This window comes from Corvus cornix, chromosome 2 (genome assembly GCF_000738735.6).
Source record: "Corvus cornix cornix isolate S_Up_H32 chromosome 2, ASM73873v5, whole genome shotgun sequence".
Classification (NCBI taxonomy): Eukaryota; Metazoa; Chordata; class Aves; order Passeriformes; family Corvidae; genus Corvus; species Corvus cornix.
Genome location: NC_046333.1, coordinates 522,102 through 541,795, shown reverse-complemented (window position 1 = coordinate 541,795; position 19,694 = coordinate 522,102). Strand labels below are relative to the sequence as shown.

Here is a 19,694-nt window from a genome sequence, read left to right as displayed (position 1 = left end):
TGAGCTGGATCGGTGTGGGGTGAAACCAGCTCGGGCTCGGGTGTGTTTTTCCAGTCCTTCCAGCTCGGATCGGTGTGTGGGGCGCAGTTTGAAGCGGCAGCTCGAGCCCTTTGTGTTGATAGGGAAATGTAACAGAATATTTCTGCAGTTTGGCTTGTTCCGGTTGTGGTTCTGTGCTGTCCCACGCTTTGGAGGAGCTGTGGTTTTCCCTCTCGCTGTCCTGCCTGAGCACCCCAGGATCCCAGCAGATCCCTGGAGCAGCACCGCTGTTCTGAGGAGGGTCTGGGTGCCCTGCTGAGCGCAGAAAGGTGTTTGCTGTGACTCCAAACCCCCCAGCCGGGCTGGCTCTCTCTGTACTGGCTGGGCAGGTTGTGTGTGGTGCAGGAATGGGAGCCAAGGAAAAACCTCTCCATTCAAATTGGTTATAAAAATGAGATGTTCGTTTCTGATGGCTCTGGAAGGTAATTAGAGTTGGGCTAAGGAGACTTTACAGGGCAAGTGAATTTTGGAATGTTGCTGTGAAAATCCTTTTTAAAAATGGAAAATAATTTTGGTTTGGGGAAATAAGAAAGCTGATACCAGCATTTAAAGATGGAGCCTTAACACTCCAGAGGGAAGGGTTGATTCCCTTTTGGATGTGCTGTAAATGGAGTCTGCTTCATCTTGTGCCTGCTTTCGTCCTGCTGTAGGTGTGTGGCTCCTTCCAGAGAGGTACATGGTGATTTTAACTGGCTTTTGTCCAGTTTATACTCTTAAAAATAGATGTTTGTACATCTCGGTGGCGAAGCTGTCAGCAGCAGTTGGTGTGTCCAGCTCTGGGAGCTCCAGGGACACTGGGGGCCAGCTGGAGAGAATCCAAGAGCAGCACCAAGCTCCATCAAGGATCCAGAGGTCCCAAGGGGCAGGGAGACTTAGAGAACTGCAATTACAGAGCTTCTCATTTTGTCTCTCGATTAGACAAGACTTTAATATGGAAGAGTTTTCCGTGTCTCCAGAGTACAACAAATATTGGGGAATTCTCTGTCTCCAGAGTACAATTAAGAAAGGAAGAGGTTTAAAGAGTAGTGTGGAAGACTCACACTGGACCTTGCAAAACTTATTGATGGGCACCAAACATAATGACAGAAAATGAAATTATTAATATTGTAATGAAATTATTTATTCCAGGCTCCCTCCCGCCCCCTGTTTGTGTGTGTGAGGTCGGGAAGTCAGTTTGTGCTGTTTCTGTGCATCAATGCAGGAGGTGCCCAGCTCCTTCCCAGGCAGTGGGGATGCAGTAGGGATGTTGCAGCCTTGCTTCCCTGGGAGCTGGGAATGGGTTCATGCCGTGGGTTTGGAGTCCTGGGGGATCTGACAGCCTTTCATAGAACAATGTCACAGGATCCTGGAATGGTTTGGGTGGGAAGGGCCCTTAAAGCCCATCCGGTGCCCCCCCTGCCACGGGCAGGGACACCTCCCACTGTCCCAGGCTGCTCCCAGCCCCAGTGTCCAGCCTGGCCTTGGGCACTGCCAGGGATCCAGGGGCAGCCCCAGCTGCTCTGGGCACCCTGTGCCAGGGCCTGCCCACCCTCATACCCAGGAATTCCTTCCCAATCTCCCATCCATCCCTGCCCTCTGGCAGTGGGAAGCCATTCCCTGTGTCCTGTCCCTCCAGCCCTTGTTCAAAGTAATTTGGGTAGACTGTAATGGACACCTTGATGTCACCATAGTTAATTAGAAATTTACAGTTCAGAAATAAATTGGGCAATTCTCTGTTTATTGTACTAATGCTTGTTTATCTCTAACATTGTGTATTGTTTAGATAGTTCCTTTCTCAGTAAGCCACATCCCTCATATTAAAATGGGGTGTCCCAAAGCAGTTATTTCCTGTCTATAAAACCTCTTTCTAAAGTATTTTGGGAGGGTTTTTAGCAGCTGCCTGATGAAGGATGCAGCCCCTGACTTTGGCCTTACAGCTGTGCTCCCCGAGGACCCATCCCGGTGAGTTGTTCAGATCCAGGTCAATACAGTGACCCCTGGGAGCTCTGGTGGCTCTGACAGCTCTGCCCCTCTGAGACAGAAGGCCGGAGAAGTTGATTTTTGGGACGCAGGGAGGAGGGCATTGAGGTTTTTAACGAGCAAGTGGAATGTTGAGTTAGAGGGGCTCGGGGCACGGGCCAGACACGGACTCAGCACTCGGAGCTCTGGGGGCAGGGCAGAGCTGGGACCCCCTTGCACTGTGCAGAGGGGTCTGTCCCCATCCCTGGAGCTGCTGCTGCTCCAGGGGGTTGGACCGGTGCCCAGGGAGCGTCTGCAGGGCCAGAGCTGCGGGCAGAGCGGGGGATCCTTGCTCGCTGCCGCGGATGTCCCTGCGCAGGGGCCGGGGCTGGCTGGGGACCCCCTGCCCGTCCCCGCAGCCAGGGCTGCCCTGGGAGCGGTCGGAGCTCGCCGCCGCCCGGCTCTGCTGGCCTTGGCAAGAGTCTCCTCGGTGACTGGCTCGGATTTAATCCAGGGAGGGTTCTCTTTCTGCGGCTCTTTTGTGTTCTCACCTTTGAAAAGAAACAAGGGTTGTAACCCAAATCAAAGCGTTTTAGTGTGGGTTTTCTTTTCGCTCGTATGTGGTGATCTGAGCTGAAATGCGCTTTGTTTTGGGGGAAGGTGTGTGCACCGGGGCCACACCACAGAGCGCGATGTGGTTATTTGAGGTCAGTGCCCACATCAAAGGCGGGTGTGGATCTGTCCCCGGTCGGTGACAAAGGCTTTCAGGGCAGCTGCAGTGCAGGTCTGGCTGCAGAATGATTCCCTCTGCTGCTGCTCACACTGGTTTCTGACCACACGTTTTCTGCTCAAGTACATTGGGGGTGGTTTTGTGCTTCTAATGATTGTGGAAATGTTGGAAAACTCTTTGCTGTGTCAGTGGGGCTTTGGCATTTTAGCACGAGAGCAAAATCCTCTTATGGAACAGGGCATCATTCTGTCCTCCAGAATTCACCGCTTAAAAACCTTTATTTCCTGCAGGATCATTTTGTGGAGACAAGGGGAAAACCTGGAGATCTGTTGGGACTTGATCCTTCTGTGGTCCCTCAAACCCTCTGCGAATTGATCAGGAAATTGTCTGCTGTGTTTTAGTGCTTAAAGATCCGTTTGTGCTGCTCTTTAGGAGGCAGAAATGATGGAGGGGAGTCTTGGGCTTCTTTTTGAAGGGTTTTCTCCCTTATTGTTCAGGGGAACCTCAGGCAAGGTAATGGGCTTCTAATTAAAAGGATGTTCAGGATGTGCAGAGGAAGATGAGAAGGTGTTGTCTTCCTTTATAGCTTCTAGCTGTCAGTGCCTCCTGCAAGAGGTAAAAATGGGAGCTGCAGGAAAAGGAATGATTGCCTGAAAAAGTTCACATATCTAAGAATAGGCTTTGCTAGGTGTATTCTCATGTAATTTTCCTTTTTCTCCGAAGGAAAATATCTGAAAAAAAAAAAAAAAAGAGTAAGTCAGTACAAGGATGCCACCTCTTCTGGATTTGTTTTTTTGAAGGCGTTTCATAAAATCCCAGACTGATTTGGGTTGCAAGGGACCTTAAGGATCATCCAGTGCTACCCCCTGCCATGGGCAGGGACACCTCCCACTGTCCCAGGTTGCTTCCAGCCCTGTCCAGCCTGGTCTTGGACACTGCCAGGTGCCCAGGGGCAGCTGCTGTGGGCACCCTGTGCCAGGGCCTGCCCACCCTCCCAGGGAGCAATTCCTTCCCAATATCCCATCTAACCCTGCCCTCTGGCACTGGGAAGCTGTTCCCCCTTGTCCGGTCACTCCAGCCCCTTGTCCAAAGTCCTGTGCAGAGCCAGGAGTCCGACTCAGTGATCTTTGTGGATCCCTTCCAACTCAGGATATTCTGTGATTCTGATGTAATTAAAACATTAATTCCTGGGGGAGGGAAGAGGTCAAATTAAAATGCAGCTTTGAAATTGTAGCCTTCAGTTCTTTCCAGGCTCGTGTTTCTAGGTTGGGATTTATACACAGGACAGGACACTCGGGAGCCTCACAGGAATTTGTGTCCTTTGAGTTGGGAACATTTAATTTCTCAGATATGTGTCTGCTCCTGAGAAAGTGCTGGGGGAACTCACATCTCGGGGTGGTCAGGCACTGAAATTATAATTGTTTCCATTCACACAATGTCTTTATGGTGTCTTTGGCTTTGGAGCTGGTGCTTTGCAAAGCTCAGTTAGGTTTGACTGGCATTTGGCACCACAGCTTTAAAACTTCGAGGGTTCTGGGTCTCAAAATCGGGTTTTTTTAAGGGGCTTTAGAAGAATCTGGTTTGAGCAAAGAGCAAAGGCTGAGAGTTACTGAGCAGAGGGACTGGGGTAGCTCAAATTGCTCCATGTTCTACCTGGAAAAGTGGTGTTTGTTCTTCTCTTGGAAGTCTTCTGGCACAGCGAGGAGGTGACATTCAGTGAGTGAGTACTGGATATTTAGGAGTGAGAAAAACTCAGCACCATGGGAGGGGTTTAATATTCCATGCTGTGATTTTACATTCACATTTTATTCGAAGCAGAACCTTGGGAGCTGCTCAGATTGTCCCAAAACATCGCAAGCGCAGCTGTGTGGCTCAGCTTTTCCCTCTGTGCAGAACATCCTATTTATACCAAGGGGTGCTCTGAGGATTAATTAGGAGTTGATTACAGCAGGAGGCTGTGAAGTTACTGCAGAAAGCTCTGTGTGTGTGGGCAGCACGAGCCTGTTCCTTTATTAGGAGCTGAGATCAGCTTGCAGCGGTTAATCTGTGTCTGTAACCCTGAGGAGCTGGGCACGAGCCTCGGGTGAGTGCTGGATTTTTAGCCTAAGGCTTGGAAAACGTTTGTGCTTGGTGCTTCTCCTGTGCAAACCCCTGCTCCACGCCTCCCCAGCCACACAGGGATCCCAAAATGCTAAAGCTCTGCTCTCCAAGTGCTGGAGGGAGCTGGGGTGTCACCAGTCAGCCTTCACTCCGAGCTTCCCTCTCCTCAATGAATGTGTGCTTTGTGTCTTGCAGTACGTTCAAGCAGATGCTCCTACCAATAAAACACTGGCTGGGCTGGTGGTGCAGCTGCTGCAATTCCAGGAAGATGCCTTTGGAAAACATGTCACCAATCCTGCCTTCACAAAGCTTCCTGTGAGTATTGGGGTTCTCGCTCTGCTCTCACAGCTCCGTGTCCTGCTCTTGCTCCAGTGTAGGTGCTGCTGGAATGTGTCCAGGGCATCCCTGCTCCAGCCCAGGCTCTTCCTGATGCACCCTCTGGAACAGCACACTTCTCCTCAATGCAGATTTTCAATGTAATGCAGCTTATTCTCTGTATATTTGAAATTATTTCTGGAATGCTGTGGGAATATTTTAGTTTCTACTAAAATTCAACGTAATTCATCAGTTTTAAGTAAAATCTAGACTGGTGCAGACTAAACTGAGTGAATAAAATGCACTTTCTGAGGCAAACAAGCTCCCACTGGGCGTTTTGGTTGATTAAACTCCAAACTTGTAAAGCTGCCAAGGCTGAGAAATGACTTTGCCACATTCTGCAGCAGCACTCGGTTACCTGGTTGGTCTGGGATGGTTCTCCAGTCCCTCAGGATACAGGTAGCCAGAAACAACATTGTGCTTTCAAATTCCAGCCTGGAACCCTGCCCACCACCCAAAGGATCTTGTCCCAGGGAGTGTGAGGTCCAAAGAGCTGGTGGAGGGCAGGGGATGCAGGACAGGGAAGGACAGAGGGATCTGGGAGGAGGGCAGGGATGGCAGCCAGGTGCCAAGGCCCAGCTGGATGATTGAGGGAGGTCTGTGGGCCAGGACAACTGTCCTAAACCTGTGTGTAAGTGTGGCATCAGCAGGGAGGGGTGTGCTCATCTGTGCCCCAGGATGTGTCCTGGCATTGGGGTCACGCCTTTGGGGTTCTGGATAGGTGGGTGCACACAGCTGGAATCATTTACAGCCAGTTCCAATGCTGAAGCCAATTGAAACTGAAGTTGGCCTGACAGCTGTTAGAGGAATTCCTGTGGCTGTGGGTCCATGTGACAGGACAGGTCCTTTCTTTGTTCTGTGCTGGGTTTTCCCAGGTGTTTTGCCCCTGTAACCTCTCCATGAGGGGTGGGATGTGCACACTCCTTCACTGGAAGGTATTTTCAAACTCACAGGGTGAATACTGGAACAATTCCCAGATGAATTCTGGAAGGAGTCCTTCCCTGTGAGGGTGGTCAGGCCCTGGCACAGGGTGCCCAGAGCAGCTGTGGCTGCCCCTGGATCCCTGGCAGTGCCCAAGGCCAGGCTGGACATTGGGGCTGGAGCAGCCTGGGACAGTGGGAGGTGTCCCTGCCATGGCAGGGTGGCACTGGATGGGCTTTAAGGTCCCTCCAACCCCAACAGTTTTGGGATTTTAAGAATCTCTTGGTGCTTTGGAGTGCACCCAGCAGCACCCCAAGGTGCCATTGAGATCTCACCACTTCTCCTGATACCTTGGTGATAGTGGGAAGCTTTAGGGACAGAGGGAGCTTTGCAGGGCTTTATTTGGATGTGGCAGCACAAACCATAAACCTGCCCACATTCCACAAGTGCATAAACCATTGGAGTGCTCCCGAGCCTTAAATCAATTTGTGTTATCTTAAAAATGGGCAATAAACGCTGCAGTGGCATCATAAAGATGTTGTTCCTGTGTTTGTTCTCACTGCTTCAAAGGTCTAATCTGGTCAAATTTGCTCAGCTTAATTTACAGCACTTGGATCTCGGTTACTTCCAGCAGGAGACACCTCCTCAGCACATCTTCAGGAGTGCTGCTGCCTGGGGGTCTCTGCTCTGCTCCCAGCAGAAGGCCCCTGGTAACCAGAGCCTGGCCACTGAGCAGCTCCCCACGCTCTGCTTTGTGCCTTGTGCAAGTGTTTTATATTTACTGAGAAATACAAAATAATCCATGATCAAAGCAGGTCCTGCTGTCGCCTCTCCCTGGTCCTGCCTTCAGCTGGCCCACCTGCCTGTCTCCATTTCCAGGATAACTTTGACAGCAGCCGGCTTCTCCCAAGCACAACCTTCCTGACCAGAGAGGTCAGGAAAGCTGCAAATAAAATCCCAAACTAAAATGTGTCAGAAAAAAATGAGCTTTCTGTGCAGGAAACAGGGGTTTTCTCAATAATCTTTCAGAGGAGGGACTTGGTGGGACTCCTGGAGCCTCCAGCCTCCTCGTGCTCCTGTTTGAAGTGCAGTTGTGGAATTCTTGCTTTGGGAACGGGTGACTCACGTGTACTCTGGTGAAACTAAGAAGGAAGAAATGAGCTGGATTGAAATGAGGTGGATTTGGTGCTCTAGGGCAGATCTACAACTCCTGACAAACAGCTTTCCGTGGGGGAGGGATGTGAATACGGAATATCTGAACTCTGCTTCAGGTGCTCATTTCTGATGATCTGGTTTGATGTTCTCATACAGAAGAGCTGCTTCCCTGACAGCTATGATTTGAGGTTTAATTTACTATGAAATGGGTGTTCAAAGAGTACTTTGTATTTTTACAGCTCTACAAGGAATTATTTTCGAGGAAAGACTTGGAGCTTTCAGATACATCAAGTCCTTGCAAATACAAAGAATTCTGCTTAATCCAAATGCATTTAATCTTCAGGAAACATTCTGAAAGGAGAACCTCAAACTCCCAAAGTGCTTCATCTGAAAATTAACTTTTCATTTGATATGTTCTATGTCTAAAACTCAGCTAACAAGTACATATTTGTTTAAAATAATTGCATAAAAGTCAGTGTTACTGTTTTTCCTTGTTCTCTTGGGTTCCAGGCAAAGTGCTTCATGGATTTCAAAGCTGGAGGTACATTATGTCACATTCTTGGTGCTGCTTACAAATATAAGAATGAACAGGGCTGGTAAGTTTTTATTTGTGGTTTATACACCTTTTGCATGAAACCAAGCACATGAATTGCTTATGCAAACTACCTAAAGTTTAATCCTTCCTGGAGAATCGGGCAGGCAAGGCAGTGGAGATGGGAAGAGGGAATTTTTTCCTGTTTTGCTGATGGTAGCTTTTTAAAGACACACCCCCACACTTCTAAATTTAAAGAGAAATTGGCCAAGTTTAAGGTTTTGGGTCTGTACTTGGAGTTAATTACAAGTGTGAGGCTCTTTTTTTATTTCCTTGCTGTCTGACTGAGAAAATGAACCAGGATCGGAGTCTCACTTCTGTGAGATGTAAATCTTTGTTTCTGTATTGATTATTTGGTTTAGTTACAATTGGGATATGCTGCAGATTCTAATAAATGCTCAGATTTCCATTGCTCCAAAAATGGGGAGTGTAAGCACTTAGAAACTGCCCCTGTAGCTGTTGACACTGGTATGAAAAATATCCCTGTGACATCCCAGGAGTGGTTTAACCTGGGTGTTGTTAAGTTATAATCCTCTTCCCAAGTGAACAGCAGCATAGGATCATAAAATCCTGGAATGGTTTGGGCTGGAAGGGCCCCTAAAGCCCATCCAGTGCCACCCCTGCCATGGCAGGAACACCTTCCACTGTCCCAGGCTGCTCTGAGCCCTGTCCAAGCTGGCCTTGAAATTAGGATTTTTGAGAGCATTGGGCAAAAAAATGAGGATGAAAAGTCAATAAAGGTAAACAATAAAAATAAGCAGAGATTGTTCCTGTCCACAAACTTAAATAGTTTGGATGTGATGTTTCCAATCTGTAACTGCATTCCTGGAATTGACTGTCGTTTTTACACACAAGAGCCATTTAAAAGGCAGAATAAAGTTGTTTGAGAATGGATGGTTGTTTTTAGGAATTATTTATGCTTATATCTGCTCTATCTGGGGTGGATATATCAGGAATAAGCTGCTCTCAGGGGTTTTCCTACTCCAGTCTTGCCAACACCTGGGACAGGCACCTGTTTGCAGTGTGGTTTATCAGGAGTGTCTTGCTACCTCTTGGCCTTAAGATACAGGAATGAAATGGTTCCAACTTGAGGAATATTTGAATATTTCAATGCCCCACGTTTTTACCAAGCAAATCTCGTTTCCAGTCAGTTGCCCAGCCCAGCTGAGCTCTGGGGCTGCCTCCTCCCCTGTCCCTCCCTTGCTGCTGCCTCAGGGTTAGCGTGGTAGTGCCTGGTGTCTGTGCATGTGGGCCGTAGCGGGCAGTAATCCTGGAACTTAACTCTGAGGATCACCCCTAGAGCCTGGAATGTGTCCTCACTGACTCAACCAAATAATCCGTGGTGTTTGCCTGAACTGTGATTGATTTGATTTTTGAATGGTCTGCATTGTCGCTCCTGCTTAACCTGTTTGTGACTGATCTGTCTTATAGGAGAAGTCCCTTTCCTCGCCACAATAGGTATGTCTGAGAGCTGGACATACCTGTCCCTCACTGCAGCCCAAGCCAACGTGGCACAGGGAGTCTCTTAAGCTGAGGACAGGAAGAATTAGTGCCATTTTATCCAAATGGGCAGCTAAAAAGTGCTGATGATTAATGTATCGATGTCCTTCTCTGGGTTTCTGAAGCAGGCAGGGATCTGGGGTCATGCACCATTCCATGGATGCACAGTGCAGGTTTTGAGCAAAACATGTAAAAATTTTGGTCATGCCCTGAGTGTCTTTGTCTCACAGGTACCAAGAGTTCTGTAGGTGTTTATTTGGCATTTATCTCCCACTGAGCCATTCTGGGTGTTTCAGATACAAACCATGGCTGAGTACTGGAGAAGGGGCTTGATCTTGACTCTAAAATCCTCTGTTTTATAGGTGTAAAATACTTTATTAACAGGGGCCTGACAGCCTTGATGTCTGGTCCTGCTTCTGCAGGTCAGGGTGAACTTTTCAAAGCACCCAGCAGAGTCATAAATTCCTCTTAAAAAGGCTGATTCCAGTAAACATGCCAGGATCTTACGTTTGATTTGTTTGCCATGTCCTCAGTTTGAAGGGCAGAGTCCCTAATGTCCTTTAGGACAGAAACCATCCCCCCTGACAGAGGATGTTTGTAGAGCTGCCCAGCACCTCAGGGTGTTCCCACAGAACCACCTGCCTGGGCACCTCCCTCCTGAAAATCCCAGGAGCCTCCCATGGAGAAGAACGTGGTGCTGCCAGCTGGGGTGTCACGTTTGATTTAGTGGGGTCACATGCTGGTGTGGTCACAGGGCTTGGGGCTAAAAGTCTTGGGGCTACTCTTTGCTTTCCTTTACCTTCTCTGAACATTTATGACTGGGAAAGGGGGTTTGTTGCTGGAAAAAGGGCTGTGTTTATAGGAAACTGTCCTTGGCTGTGGAATAACTGGTTTGAGCTGGGCGGTGGTTGCAGCCCATCAGTCCCTCGTGGGGAGGCTTTCCCGCTGCACTGGGTGTGCAGGACTTTGGATTTCACACCCTGCCACCACCTCACACCCCAGGGAGCCTTTCCAGACTCCAGCAGCAGCGTGTCCCCAAACCGGGGAGGTGCAGGTCACGTTCTACATCTGAGAGGCACAGCCTGAGGGTTGAGCACCTCCTGGGGCTTTGGGAGAGGCTGGGTCGGGAGGGCTCAGTCCCCTCCCCGGCACTCCCTGGTGGTGCTGTGGAAGTGCTGGTGCTGGACGTGGTGAGGGGCTGCTTTGGGGCTGGGGTTGTCCCTGCTCAGGTTCTGGGGGTCACCACTCAAATCCCTTGTTCGGGTTGGCCCATCCTTGAGTTCCAAACGTGTGCAGGGGTCAGGTGGGTACAGCAGAGGGGATCTGGGGGCTCTCGTGCTGCTTCCCAGGAGGAATTCTCAGGTTTTATGTCCTTCCCCCATTTCTGATGGACAAATCTCCGTTGGTATTGCAATAGTTGTGGTGATTTGCCCATGAAATACCGAACTTCAAAGCACCAGGGTCCAGTAAAGGCAGTGATAAAATGCTGACCAGGATTATTCGCTGCCTGTGTTCTGGGGGGGGTGGTTTGTTCTCACACCAGGCAGAGGAATTGCTGGTTTTCCTGGATTCCCAGGACTGGAGGACGGGTGCAGCTAGAAGTAAGAGAACCGTGAGAGCTCTTTCATGAATTTTCTCATCTGGCTGTTGAAATCCATCGTGGTTGTGTGTTTAATTACCCCCTGTGACTGTGGTGGAATGCACGACCCTGCTGCAGGGTTTGGTGGGCACTGTCAACCTTCCTTTTTCTCCCTGAACATATCACAAGTCAGCTGCATTTGTTGATTTGGTTCATTGTGGTTTTCTTGGCTTGAGGGTGCCAAGTGCAGCAGGAATAGTTGTGCCTGTGCTCCAAGTGTCCTTACGCCGCTGCCATGATCCAGTGTTTGTGTGGAACGGGGAAGGTTCTGGACTGCTGGCAGGGAGGGGACTTGGGGAGTTAATATTTCTGAATCATTTCCCTCAACAGGAGGAGGTTTGACCTGCAGAATCCCTCCCGGATGGATCGGAACGTGGAGATGTTCATGAACATTGAGAAAACACTGGTGCAGGCAAGGAGCTCCCCCAGCAGCACTGCTCGGGCCAGGGATCCTCCCCACCCCCTGGGGACTCAGGGAAGGGCTTCATCCTGCCCTTTGCAGGAATATGGGGCTCTCCCTTCCCTCTCCCACCCAGTTTAGTCACAATTCCACGTTTTCACTTGAAAAATGCAGAGTATTTCCACTGACCCTCTGTGGATATGCAGAGGGTGAGGAAAACCTGTTGTAAGGTAGGAGAAAACATCCCATGTGTCCCCATGTCCCTGTGGAAGTGGCACCCTTGGGACTGAGTAAGTGGTCCTGTGCACACCCATTCCAGGGCTGACCTTCAGTTTGATCTACACTGGCCTTTTTTCAGGTTAAGGTACATTTTAGTCTCACTTTATCAAACACATTATTATCTATACCCATTAAGCAGCTCTGTGGAGTCTAATTTGAAGTTCAGTTTTTTTCACTGCTGCATGGGAATAATGTATGATTTTTTCAGACTCTAAAGCCAAGTTCAGTGTATAATAGAGTCAAAACATAACTTTCAGGTGTTGTTAGGAGTGGCAACAGAAAGAAGAACAGCAAAAAGCAACAATATTCTTATTACAGAAAGACTTTGCCAGTGTGCAGGGGTTTCAGTGCATAATAAAACCTGGGCAGGGCTTTGCTGGGGAGGTGTGTGGAGGGAATGTCCCTGCCCAGGGCTCCTGGAGCTGGGATCACTGATCTGTGTTGTCCCCTGCTCTGGGTTCCTTTGGAGTTCCAGCACTGGGGGTTTTAATAGGAATATTGTGATTTTTGCCACGGATCACCTCCTAATTCCTTGTTTAACTTGCTGTTCTCTCACAGAACAACTGTCTGAGCAGACCAACCATCTACCTCATTCCTGACATGGAGCTGAAGCTGGCCAACAAGCTGAAGGACATTGTCAAACGTCACCAGGTGAGTGTCACACAGCACAGCTGTACCCAGTGTTGGTCAGCTCTGAGGGAGAACCCCTGGGTTACCCTGTGTGGGTCTGAGGACACGGGGCTGCAGCAGCAGCTCTCTTGTGGAGTGGTTTTTATCCTCCCATGGATGCTGAATCCTGGCTGTGCTCCAAAAGCAAACCTGGACCTGCTGCTGCCAGGTGGCTCTGGCTGAGCTGGGGGCAGGCCTGGCTGATTTATTGCTCAGTACAGGTTTGTCCAAACCTGGGACTCAAGCAGGGAGTGAGGCAGCTGTTCCAGATGTGTGGGACAGCAGAAGGAAGCTTCACTCTTTAAGTGATTGTTGGTTTTTGCTTTATTTCACTCTCTCACTGCTGGTGCTGAGCAGAGCCCAGGCAGCCCCAGACATTCCAACACCTTGGAATTCCAGGTGCTAAAGGATGGCCTGAGCGAGATTAATGGCTTCATCTCTTACAAACATAAACAATCTTCTCCCTTGTCTGGAGAGAGATACCCTGGAACGTGACCCCTGGGTGGTCTGATGGCTTTTGTGTCAGGACAATTCACAGCTGTAGCCAAAGAGTTTCTTTTCCAGATTTAATGTATTTCCTGTGTTGTGATTATGAACCATTGTCTCAGCCTCAGTGGGGCAGATTTTCACAAGTTGCTCTTAGTTATTTGGCTGATTCAGGACGGGTGTTATTGCTTAAATTAGAGTGAATGAGTCAATTTTCCTTTCCTAGAGGAAGTCTGTAGTGAGCTCCACGCTGTATCCATGAGTGATTGAAGGGATTTCTAAAGCAGCTTTGTCTCTACAAGGATGTGAAGAGATGAAAACAGAAGTTGTCCCTAATTCTCTTTTTGGGCTCTCCTTTGCTCTGCCTCTGAATTCTCATCTTGTCACTAACTTTGCTTCCTCACTCTCTTGGTTTTCACTTTTTAACCCCTTGCTGTCATCTCCCCACGACCCCAGCCCAGCGCCTGTAGCTCCCTGGTATCCCAAGTCCTCCCTGCTCCAGCTTCTCTTCATCTCTTGTGTTTTAAAGCTCCACAGGAAATAAATGAACCTTAATTATGTGGTTCACAAAGCTCAGATCTACAGGAGCATCTTCAGCTCATGGGGAGCTAAGGGAGAATTTCCGTCCTTTTTCCTCAAACACTGGGCAGGTTCTTCATTCGTGCCAGGGCTCTTTCTCTAAATTCTTATTCTCCAGCTCCCTCCTTTGCTGCTGCTCAGAGCTGCTCCTGGCCCTTCTCTGAGTTCTGGGAACTCTTGGAGTGGGAACTCTTGCCCTTCAGCCCCTGATCCCAGAGTATCTCCTCATCCCGCTCCCACAGTGCTGCTCTAATTCCTCCTTTTGCTGCTGCCATCCAGGGATGGGATTTGCAGCTTGTTGTGCTCTGAAATAAATCTCCACGTGTTTATGGGATGGAGGTTTTGAACACCATTTTCCTACCAAACTGTTGCAAAACACAACATCCCTGCAGACTGGGAGATTCTGATCTTTGGGAATGACTCTTCCCATGTGGAGGCTGGGGCTGTCAGCAGCATGTGGGGGAATCTTCTGGGCCTCTGCAGGAGGGAAGGACACTTGCTGGATTGGCAGTGTTAGGGATTTATTTCACAGATATCTGAGCCTGTAGTAGATTTTTTTTCCAGATTGGTGTAGGTTGAGTAGGAATGTTGTTATGGCTTGTGCCCATAGGAAGAGAAATTGCTTTATGGACCTCTCCACAACTTCCTGACAGGAGGGTGGAGCTAGTTGAGGTTCTCTAGACTTTTTCTGCTGTAAATTGTCATATTTACAAATTGGTTTGGACCAAAATGTAGAAAGTCCCAGGTACTTTCTTACAACCTATTTTTGTGTGAACTGGTTCCATTTATCGTGAGGGTTGGGGCAGAGGGAACAAGGGCAACAAAGGGTTTGGGATGAACAGAGCAAAAGATGACAGAGTAATTTGGCAGCAGCCTTAAAGTAATTGCCTTTTCCTGGCACTTCTTGGAGCTGGTTTTATTCATTAAAGGTGGCCTTGAATATTCCTGGGGTTTGTGGGATGTGGGTAAAAAGAAGCAGCTGCGAGGTTTGGGGTGATGTGTTGAGGGTTTCTCATTTGGTTTCTCCTCTTCTTCCGTGTTTCCCACAGGGAACAGTCACTGAAGAGAAATCCAAGGCTACCCACCATGTGTATCCCAGTCCTACCTCAATGGATGATGGTAACGTTCTGTTACAGTTTTTGAGAGGGAGTAGTCCTGTAATTAATTCCATGAGAAGTTCTGGAAGTGTTCCCCAGACTCAGCTGTTCCCAGCCCGCTCTGAGGAACACTTGCTGAATTATGGATAATGTCCATGGGGAGCTTTAGGTTGGATATTGGGAATATTCCTCCTGCCCAGGGCCGTGGTGGAGTCCCCATCCCTGGAGGGATTTCAAAGCCCCGTGGATGTGGCACCTGGGGACATGGGGCAGTGCTGGGGAATGGCTGCACTCTGTCATCTTGGAGGGCTTTTCCAGCCTCAGTGATTCCCTGATTCTGAGTTCCTGGCTGTCCAGGAATTCTGTTGGGAATGCTGGTGCAATCCTTGTGTGTGGGAGCAGTGGCAAGGAGAGCTCCTCAGTGAGGCTTGGCTGTGTTAGAGTTCATTCTGCCTGGATGAAGGGCGAGGTCCAAAAAAAGCAATTTCACAGCTGCCACCTTCAGCTGACAGCAAAAAATACTTCTTCATTTCTTCATCTTAAATGCATTTAATTACCTGGTGGATCGTTGTCCTCAAGTTGCACAGACATAAATCCCTTTCCCACATTCCCTGGCCTGTGCTGGCCACTAGATGGAAGTGCTCCCTGCAGTTTGCAGGGATCAGGGGTGGTTTGTGCTCTGTCCCTCTGGCAGTGCCATGCCCAGGCTCAGCTCTGTGTCTGTGTCTGGCCAGTCAGGCTCTCAGCAGGGTGGGACAGAGCTCACAGCTCTGAGCCCCAAGTTACACTGTGGGGAACAGCCCTAAATTCCAGCAGGGATGAGAGATACAGGTTCACATCCTCTGGATTCCTCCTGTAACGCTTCTCTGGGCTCTGTTCTTGGGATTTGGGTTGCAGGGTTTGGTACTTGAGAGCTGCCCCAGCCCCGGGGCCAACAGCACCAGGACCTGGAGCTGCTGGAGAGAGTCCAGAGGAGGCCCCGGAGCTGCCCCAGGGCTGGAGCCCCTCTGCTCTGGAGCCAGGCTGGGAGAGCTGGGAATGTTCCCCTGGAGAAGGGAAGGACACAGGGAGAGCTCCGAGCCCCTTGCAGGGCCCAAAGGGGCTCCAGGAGAGCTGCAGAGGGGACTGGGGACAAGGCCTGGAGGGACAGGACACAGGGAATGGCTTCCCAGTGCCAGAGGGCAGGGCTGGATGGGAGATTGGGAATTGGGAATTGTTCCCTGGGAGGGTGGGCAGGCCCTGGCACAGGGTGCCCAGAGCAGCTGTGGCTGCCCCTGGATCCCTGGCAGTGCCCAAGGCCAGGCTGGATTTGTTTTGGAGCAGCCTGGGACAGCAGGAAGTGTCCCTGCCATGGCAGGGGTGGACTGGGATGAGCTTTAAGGCCCCTTCCCAGGTCAGGCCCTGAGCAGACCTTTAGCAGAGGGGTTTGCAGTAACTTCACTCTGATTCACTGTGGAAAAGTGAATTACTGTGCTTTTCCTTCCACATCTGAGCTGGATCTCGTTCCCTTTGCAGATGAGTGGTTGAGACCTGTGATGAAAAAGGACAAGCAGGTGCTGGTACATTGGGGCTTTTTTCCAGACAGGTAAGGATGGTGGGGGGAAAAGCAAACCCTGAGTTTTAACTGTTTGTTGGTGGAAAAGTCTTGATCCCAACATGCAAAGCTTGAAAAGAATTAACCATTGATTTAAAACAGAAATATCCAGATCCATTTGTGGCACTGGCAGGTGGCTGAGGCTGGAAAAGGAGTTTTTCTGCAGAGCCACAGGGAACTGGTTGGAAATTGAACCAGATTTTAAAGCTGGGATGAGCCTTTCCTTAAAGGGAGAACTTCCAACCAATGGCTGAACTTTGACAAAGAGATTTCACTCCAAGGGTTGTCTTCAGTCAGGTGCAAGGGACTGTTAAAGTTCCCCTTTGAGAGACCTGCCCTGTGCTGCTGGAACAGGTTAAAATTCTGTGTGTGTGCTGTTAGGAACTTAAATGTATTTGCAATAACTGGTTTCTGAGCCCAGGCTATGGAAATCAATCAAAAAGTTGATAACCCAGTATTGACTTCTATTTAATTAACTTTTTCAGGCCTCTAAAATCTATGGTTCACACACAGAATTCCCAGGAACTGTATCTCATATGAGGATTTCAGTGGAAGAGAGCAAACAGTAATCACACTGAAGTTTTTTTATTCATACAGATGAAGAACTTTTAAATATTTTTATATTTCTATCAGTAGTCAAGTTTGTATTGGTATTTATAAATCCAGGCACACACAAAACCAGTATAAATCCAGGAATGCTTGTGCACATCTTTCCTTGCACCTGACCTTTCCCTGTTCCTCAGTACCTGGTGTTGATTACCAAGTATTTTGACTCAGTGCAGTTTCTTAATAAAGAGGCTTTTGAGGAAATAATGTGGAAGAGTGAATGTAAATAATGAGTGGTTTCCAGGACAGGATGCAGCTTCCTCCCTTCCAGGAATCCAGCAGCTCTTGCTTTGAAGGCATGAGAACAGAAAAAAGTTAATTAATTGAGTGGCAGGGTTTGGTTGGGTGACTCAGAGCTGTCTTTAACCCCTGAACCTCTCCAGATTTGCACTTGAAGCTGGAGCTGGTTCACAGGGAGGGATTTTAAATTCTGGTGTGCATCAGATGCCCTGGAGCCCTCCCTCTGCACTGTGCCCAGCTCCTGTGGCACAGAGCAGGACTATTCCCTGTGGGAAGCCCTGCAGTCCCAGCAGTGGGATCTGCACGTGCCAGAGCTGCTGGGAAACCATTCCTGAGTGATCCTGGTGGCTGAGCTGCTCTCTCCTGACTCTCTAGCTACGACACCTGGGTCCATGCCAACGAAATAGATGCCGAAATCGAGGATCCCCCGATTCCCGAGAAGCCGTGGAAGGTAAGCCTGGCTCAGTCCTGGCCAGAATTCCCGTGCTGGGGCAGTGGGGTGTTGGCACTGCCTTGCTTACTCCTGCCCCTCACTGTGTTACCCTGACAGTGTTCTGTGAGTGCTGCTGAGCAGCTCAGGCTGGAGGGACCTTGGTGTCTGTTCAAACACTACTTACTCCAGGTAGTAACCTGTAACTCGCTGGAAAGCAGGACTTTGGAGTATAAACCTTACTAGGAACAGTAAGAGAGCACTGTAGGAAGCATTAATAAATCCATAATAAATTGTATCAATGACTCTACAGCACCAGAGGTTTTTTCAGCTGTATAAACCAAACTATCTGAAGGTGGATGTTGTAATCCAGACAGTTGGTCGTGTCTCTCCAGGGAATGGCCAGCTCTTAGTCATTTTTTTGGTGTTTGTGGCACATCTGCCCAGGGGATCTGAATACTTGGGAGGTTTTGATGGTGATGTTCAGCATCCAGAGAACACTGTTAACCCAGAGCTGTTGTCCCAGCTCTGAGAACTGATCTCACACTTCAGGAGGCTTGGAAATGGTTGAGGAGCAGAGGTTGGATTCTGAGTCCTGTTCATCCTTTGTGGTCTTGCCTTGTGACACTGCCATGAGTGTGTGTGAAACCGGTGGGAGAGATTTGGGCATGCAGACCTGATAAAGCTCCAGGAATTTCCTTAATCCCGGGAGGTCTCTCGTGGAGCTATTTCTTCCCAAAGCATCAGCCTCTCAATGCCTCCTGTTCTGCAGGTTCACGCCAAGTGGATCTTGGACACAGATGTGTTCAATGAGTGGATGAATGAGGAGGATTATGAGGTGGATGAGAACAGGAAATCCGTGAGTTTTCGCCAGAGGATCTCCATGAAGAATGAAGAGGTGAGTGGTTCTCTGCTGAGGGGGACCTGGAGGGACAGGAATGTCCTTTATCTCTGCATGGATAGAGCTGGAGAAGGGAGGGCTCCAGGGAGAGCTCCGAGCCCCTTGCAGGGCCTGAAGGGGCTCCAGGAGAGCTGCAGAGGGACTGGGGACAAGGCCTGGAGGGACAGGACACAGGGAATGGCTTCCCAGTGCCAGAGGGCAGGGCTGGATGGGAGATTGGGAATTGCTGGCTGGGAGGGTGGGGAGGGGCTGGCACAGGGTGCCCAGAGCAGCTGTGGCATCCTGTTGTGGGATGGATTAAGGAAGGACGGAGCCTCCAGCACTGCAGTCAGAGTATTTGGGAATAACTCAAACCTCTGCTCCCTCCCAGCCTGTGCGGAGCCCGGAGAGGAGGGATAGGAAAGCAGCAGCCAGCACTAGGAAGAGGAAACATTCTCCTTCTCCACCCCCCACTCCTGTGGAGTCCAGGAAAAAGACAGGGAAGAAAGGGTGAGTGTCTGGAAATTGCCAGAGGCCTGGAATTTGAGGTGAAAAAAAATGAGGAAAAAAAAGAAATTCAAGAAATGCTTTTGGGGAGAGCTCTGTGACCTGGGCTTCCATAATTATTTCTGGATAGGCTTGAGGGATTATTCCTGAGCAGTTAGTGTAATTCCTTATTGTGGAGGTTTGTTCTTATTCTACCAATCTGCTACTCAAATAGGAACTTAATTATGGGGTTTTGTGGGGGGGGATGGGGGGCAGCACTTCAGAGCTAAAAATTCAGGTCTTGTTTATGGATCTGTTGGGCTCTAATAAGACAAAACTGGAAGTTTATCAAGAATGAGTTGATAATCTGAATTACTCCTTCCCAATGTAAAGCCTGAGCTGGGGTCTGTGAGGAGATGTGGGGCTGGTTCTGCCTTTGCTCCCAGAGTGGTTTCAGGAGGGTTTGACCTGAACAATGTCCAGAGCAGATCTGGCAGAGCCCCTGTGTCTGCTCTGTTCCAGACAAGCTGCTCTGTATGGGAAGAGGAGGGGGCAGAAGGAAGAGGATGAACAGGAGGATCTCACCAAGGACATGGAGGATCCCACCCCAGTACCCAACATAGAGGAAGTGGTACTTCCCAAAAATGGTAAAACATGAGACCTCTTCGGGTTCTTTGAATGTTAAAAATTAAACTGCATTAAAATTGTGGATATATCTTGTCAAATCTTTTCAACACTTTGTGGCCACGGAGCAGGGATCTCTGCAGTCAGGGATGTAACAGCTGAGAAGGGCAGCATATTCACCTCCTTTTGGCCTTTTAAAATACAAAAATACATTTACAAAATACACTTTCTAAAGTAGATTTACAGCAATCTACTTAAGTGTTTCATTTCACCTGTTCATCTTGGGGGAGATGGAGTTCTCTGGAGCAAAATATTTCCCTGCCAAGTCCCCAGAA

At 49.1% G+C, this 19,694-nt stretch overlaps 1 protein-coding gene across 1 annotated transcript in view; it reads left to right on the top strand.

The window, feature by feature from the left end:
• Window positions 1–19,694, top strand: part of SMARCC1 (SWI/SNF related, matrix associated, actin dependent regulator of chromatin subfamily c member 1) — a 65,603-nt gene that overhangs the window by 960 nt on the left and 44,949 nt on the right. Inside the window, exons 2-11 of the mRNA XM_039548743.1 lie at window positions 5,003–5,122; window positions 7,769–7,854; window positions 11,320–11,401; window positions 12,227–12,319; window positions 14,452–14,521; window positions 16,015–16,084; window positions 17,315–17,390; window positions 18,142–18,267; window positions 18,641–18,759; window positions 19,258–19,382. Coding sequence (XP_039404677.1) covers window positions 7,781–7,854; window positions 11,320–11,401; window positions 12,227–12,319; window positions 14,452–14,521; window positions 16,015–16,084; window positions 17,315–17,390; window positions 18,142–18,267; window positions 18,641–18,759; window positions 19,258–19,382 — 835 coding nt within the window. The 5' untranslated portion in view covers window positions 5,003–5,122; window positions 7,769–7,780. The remainder of the gene's footprint in view (window positions 1–5,002; window positions 5,123–7,768; window positions 7,855–11,319; window positions 11,402–12,226; window positions 12,320–14,451; window positions 14,522–16,014; window positions 16,085–17,314; window positions 17,391–18,141; window positions 18,268–18,640; window positions 18,760–19,257; window positions 19,383–19,694) is intronic.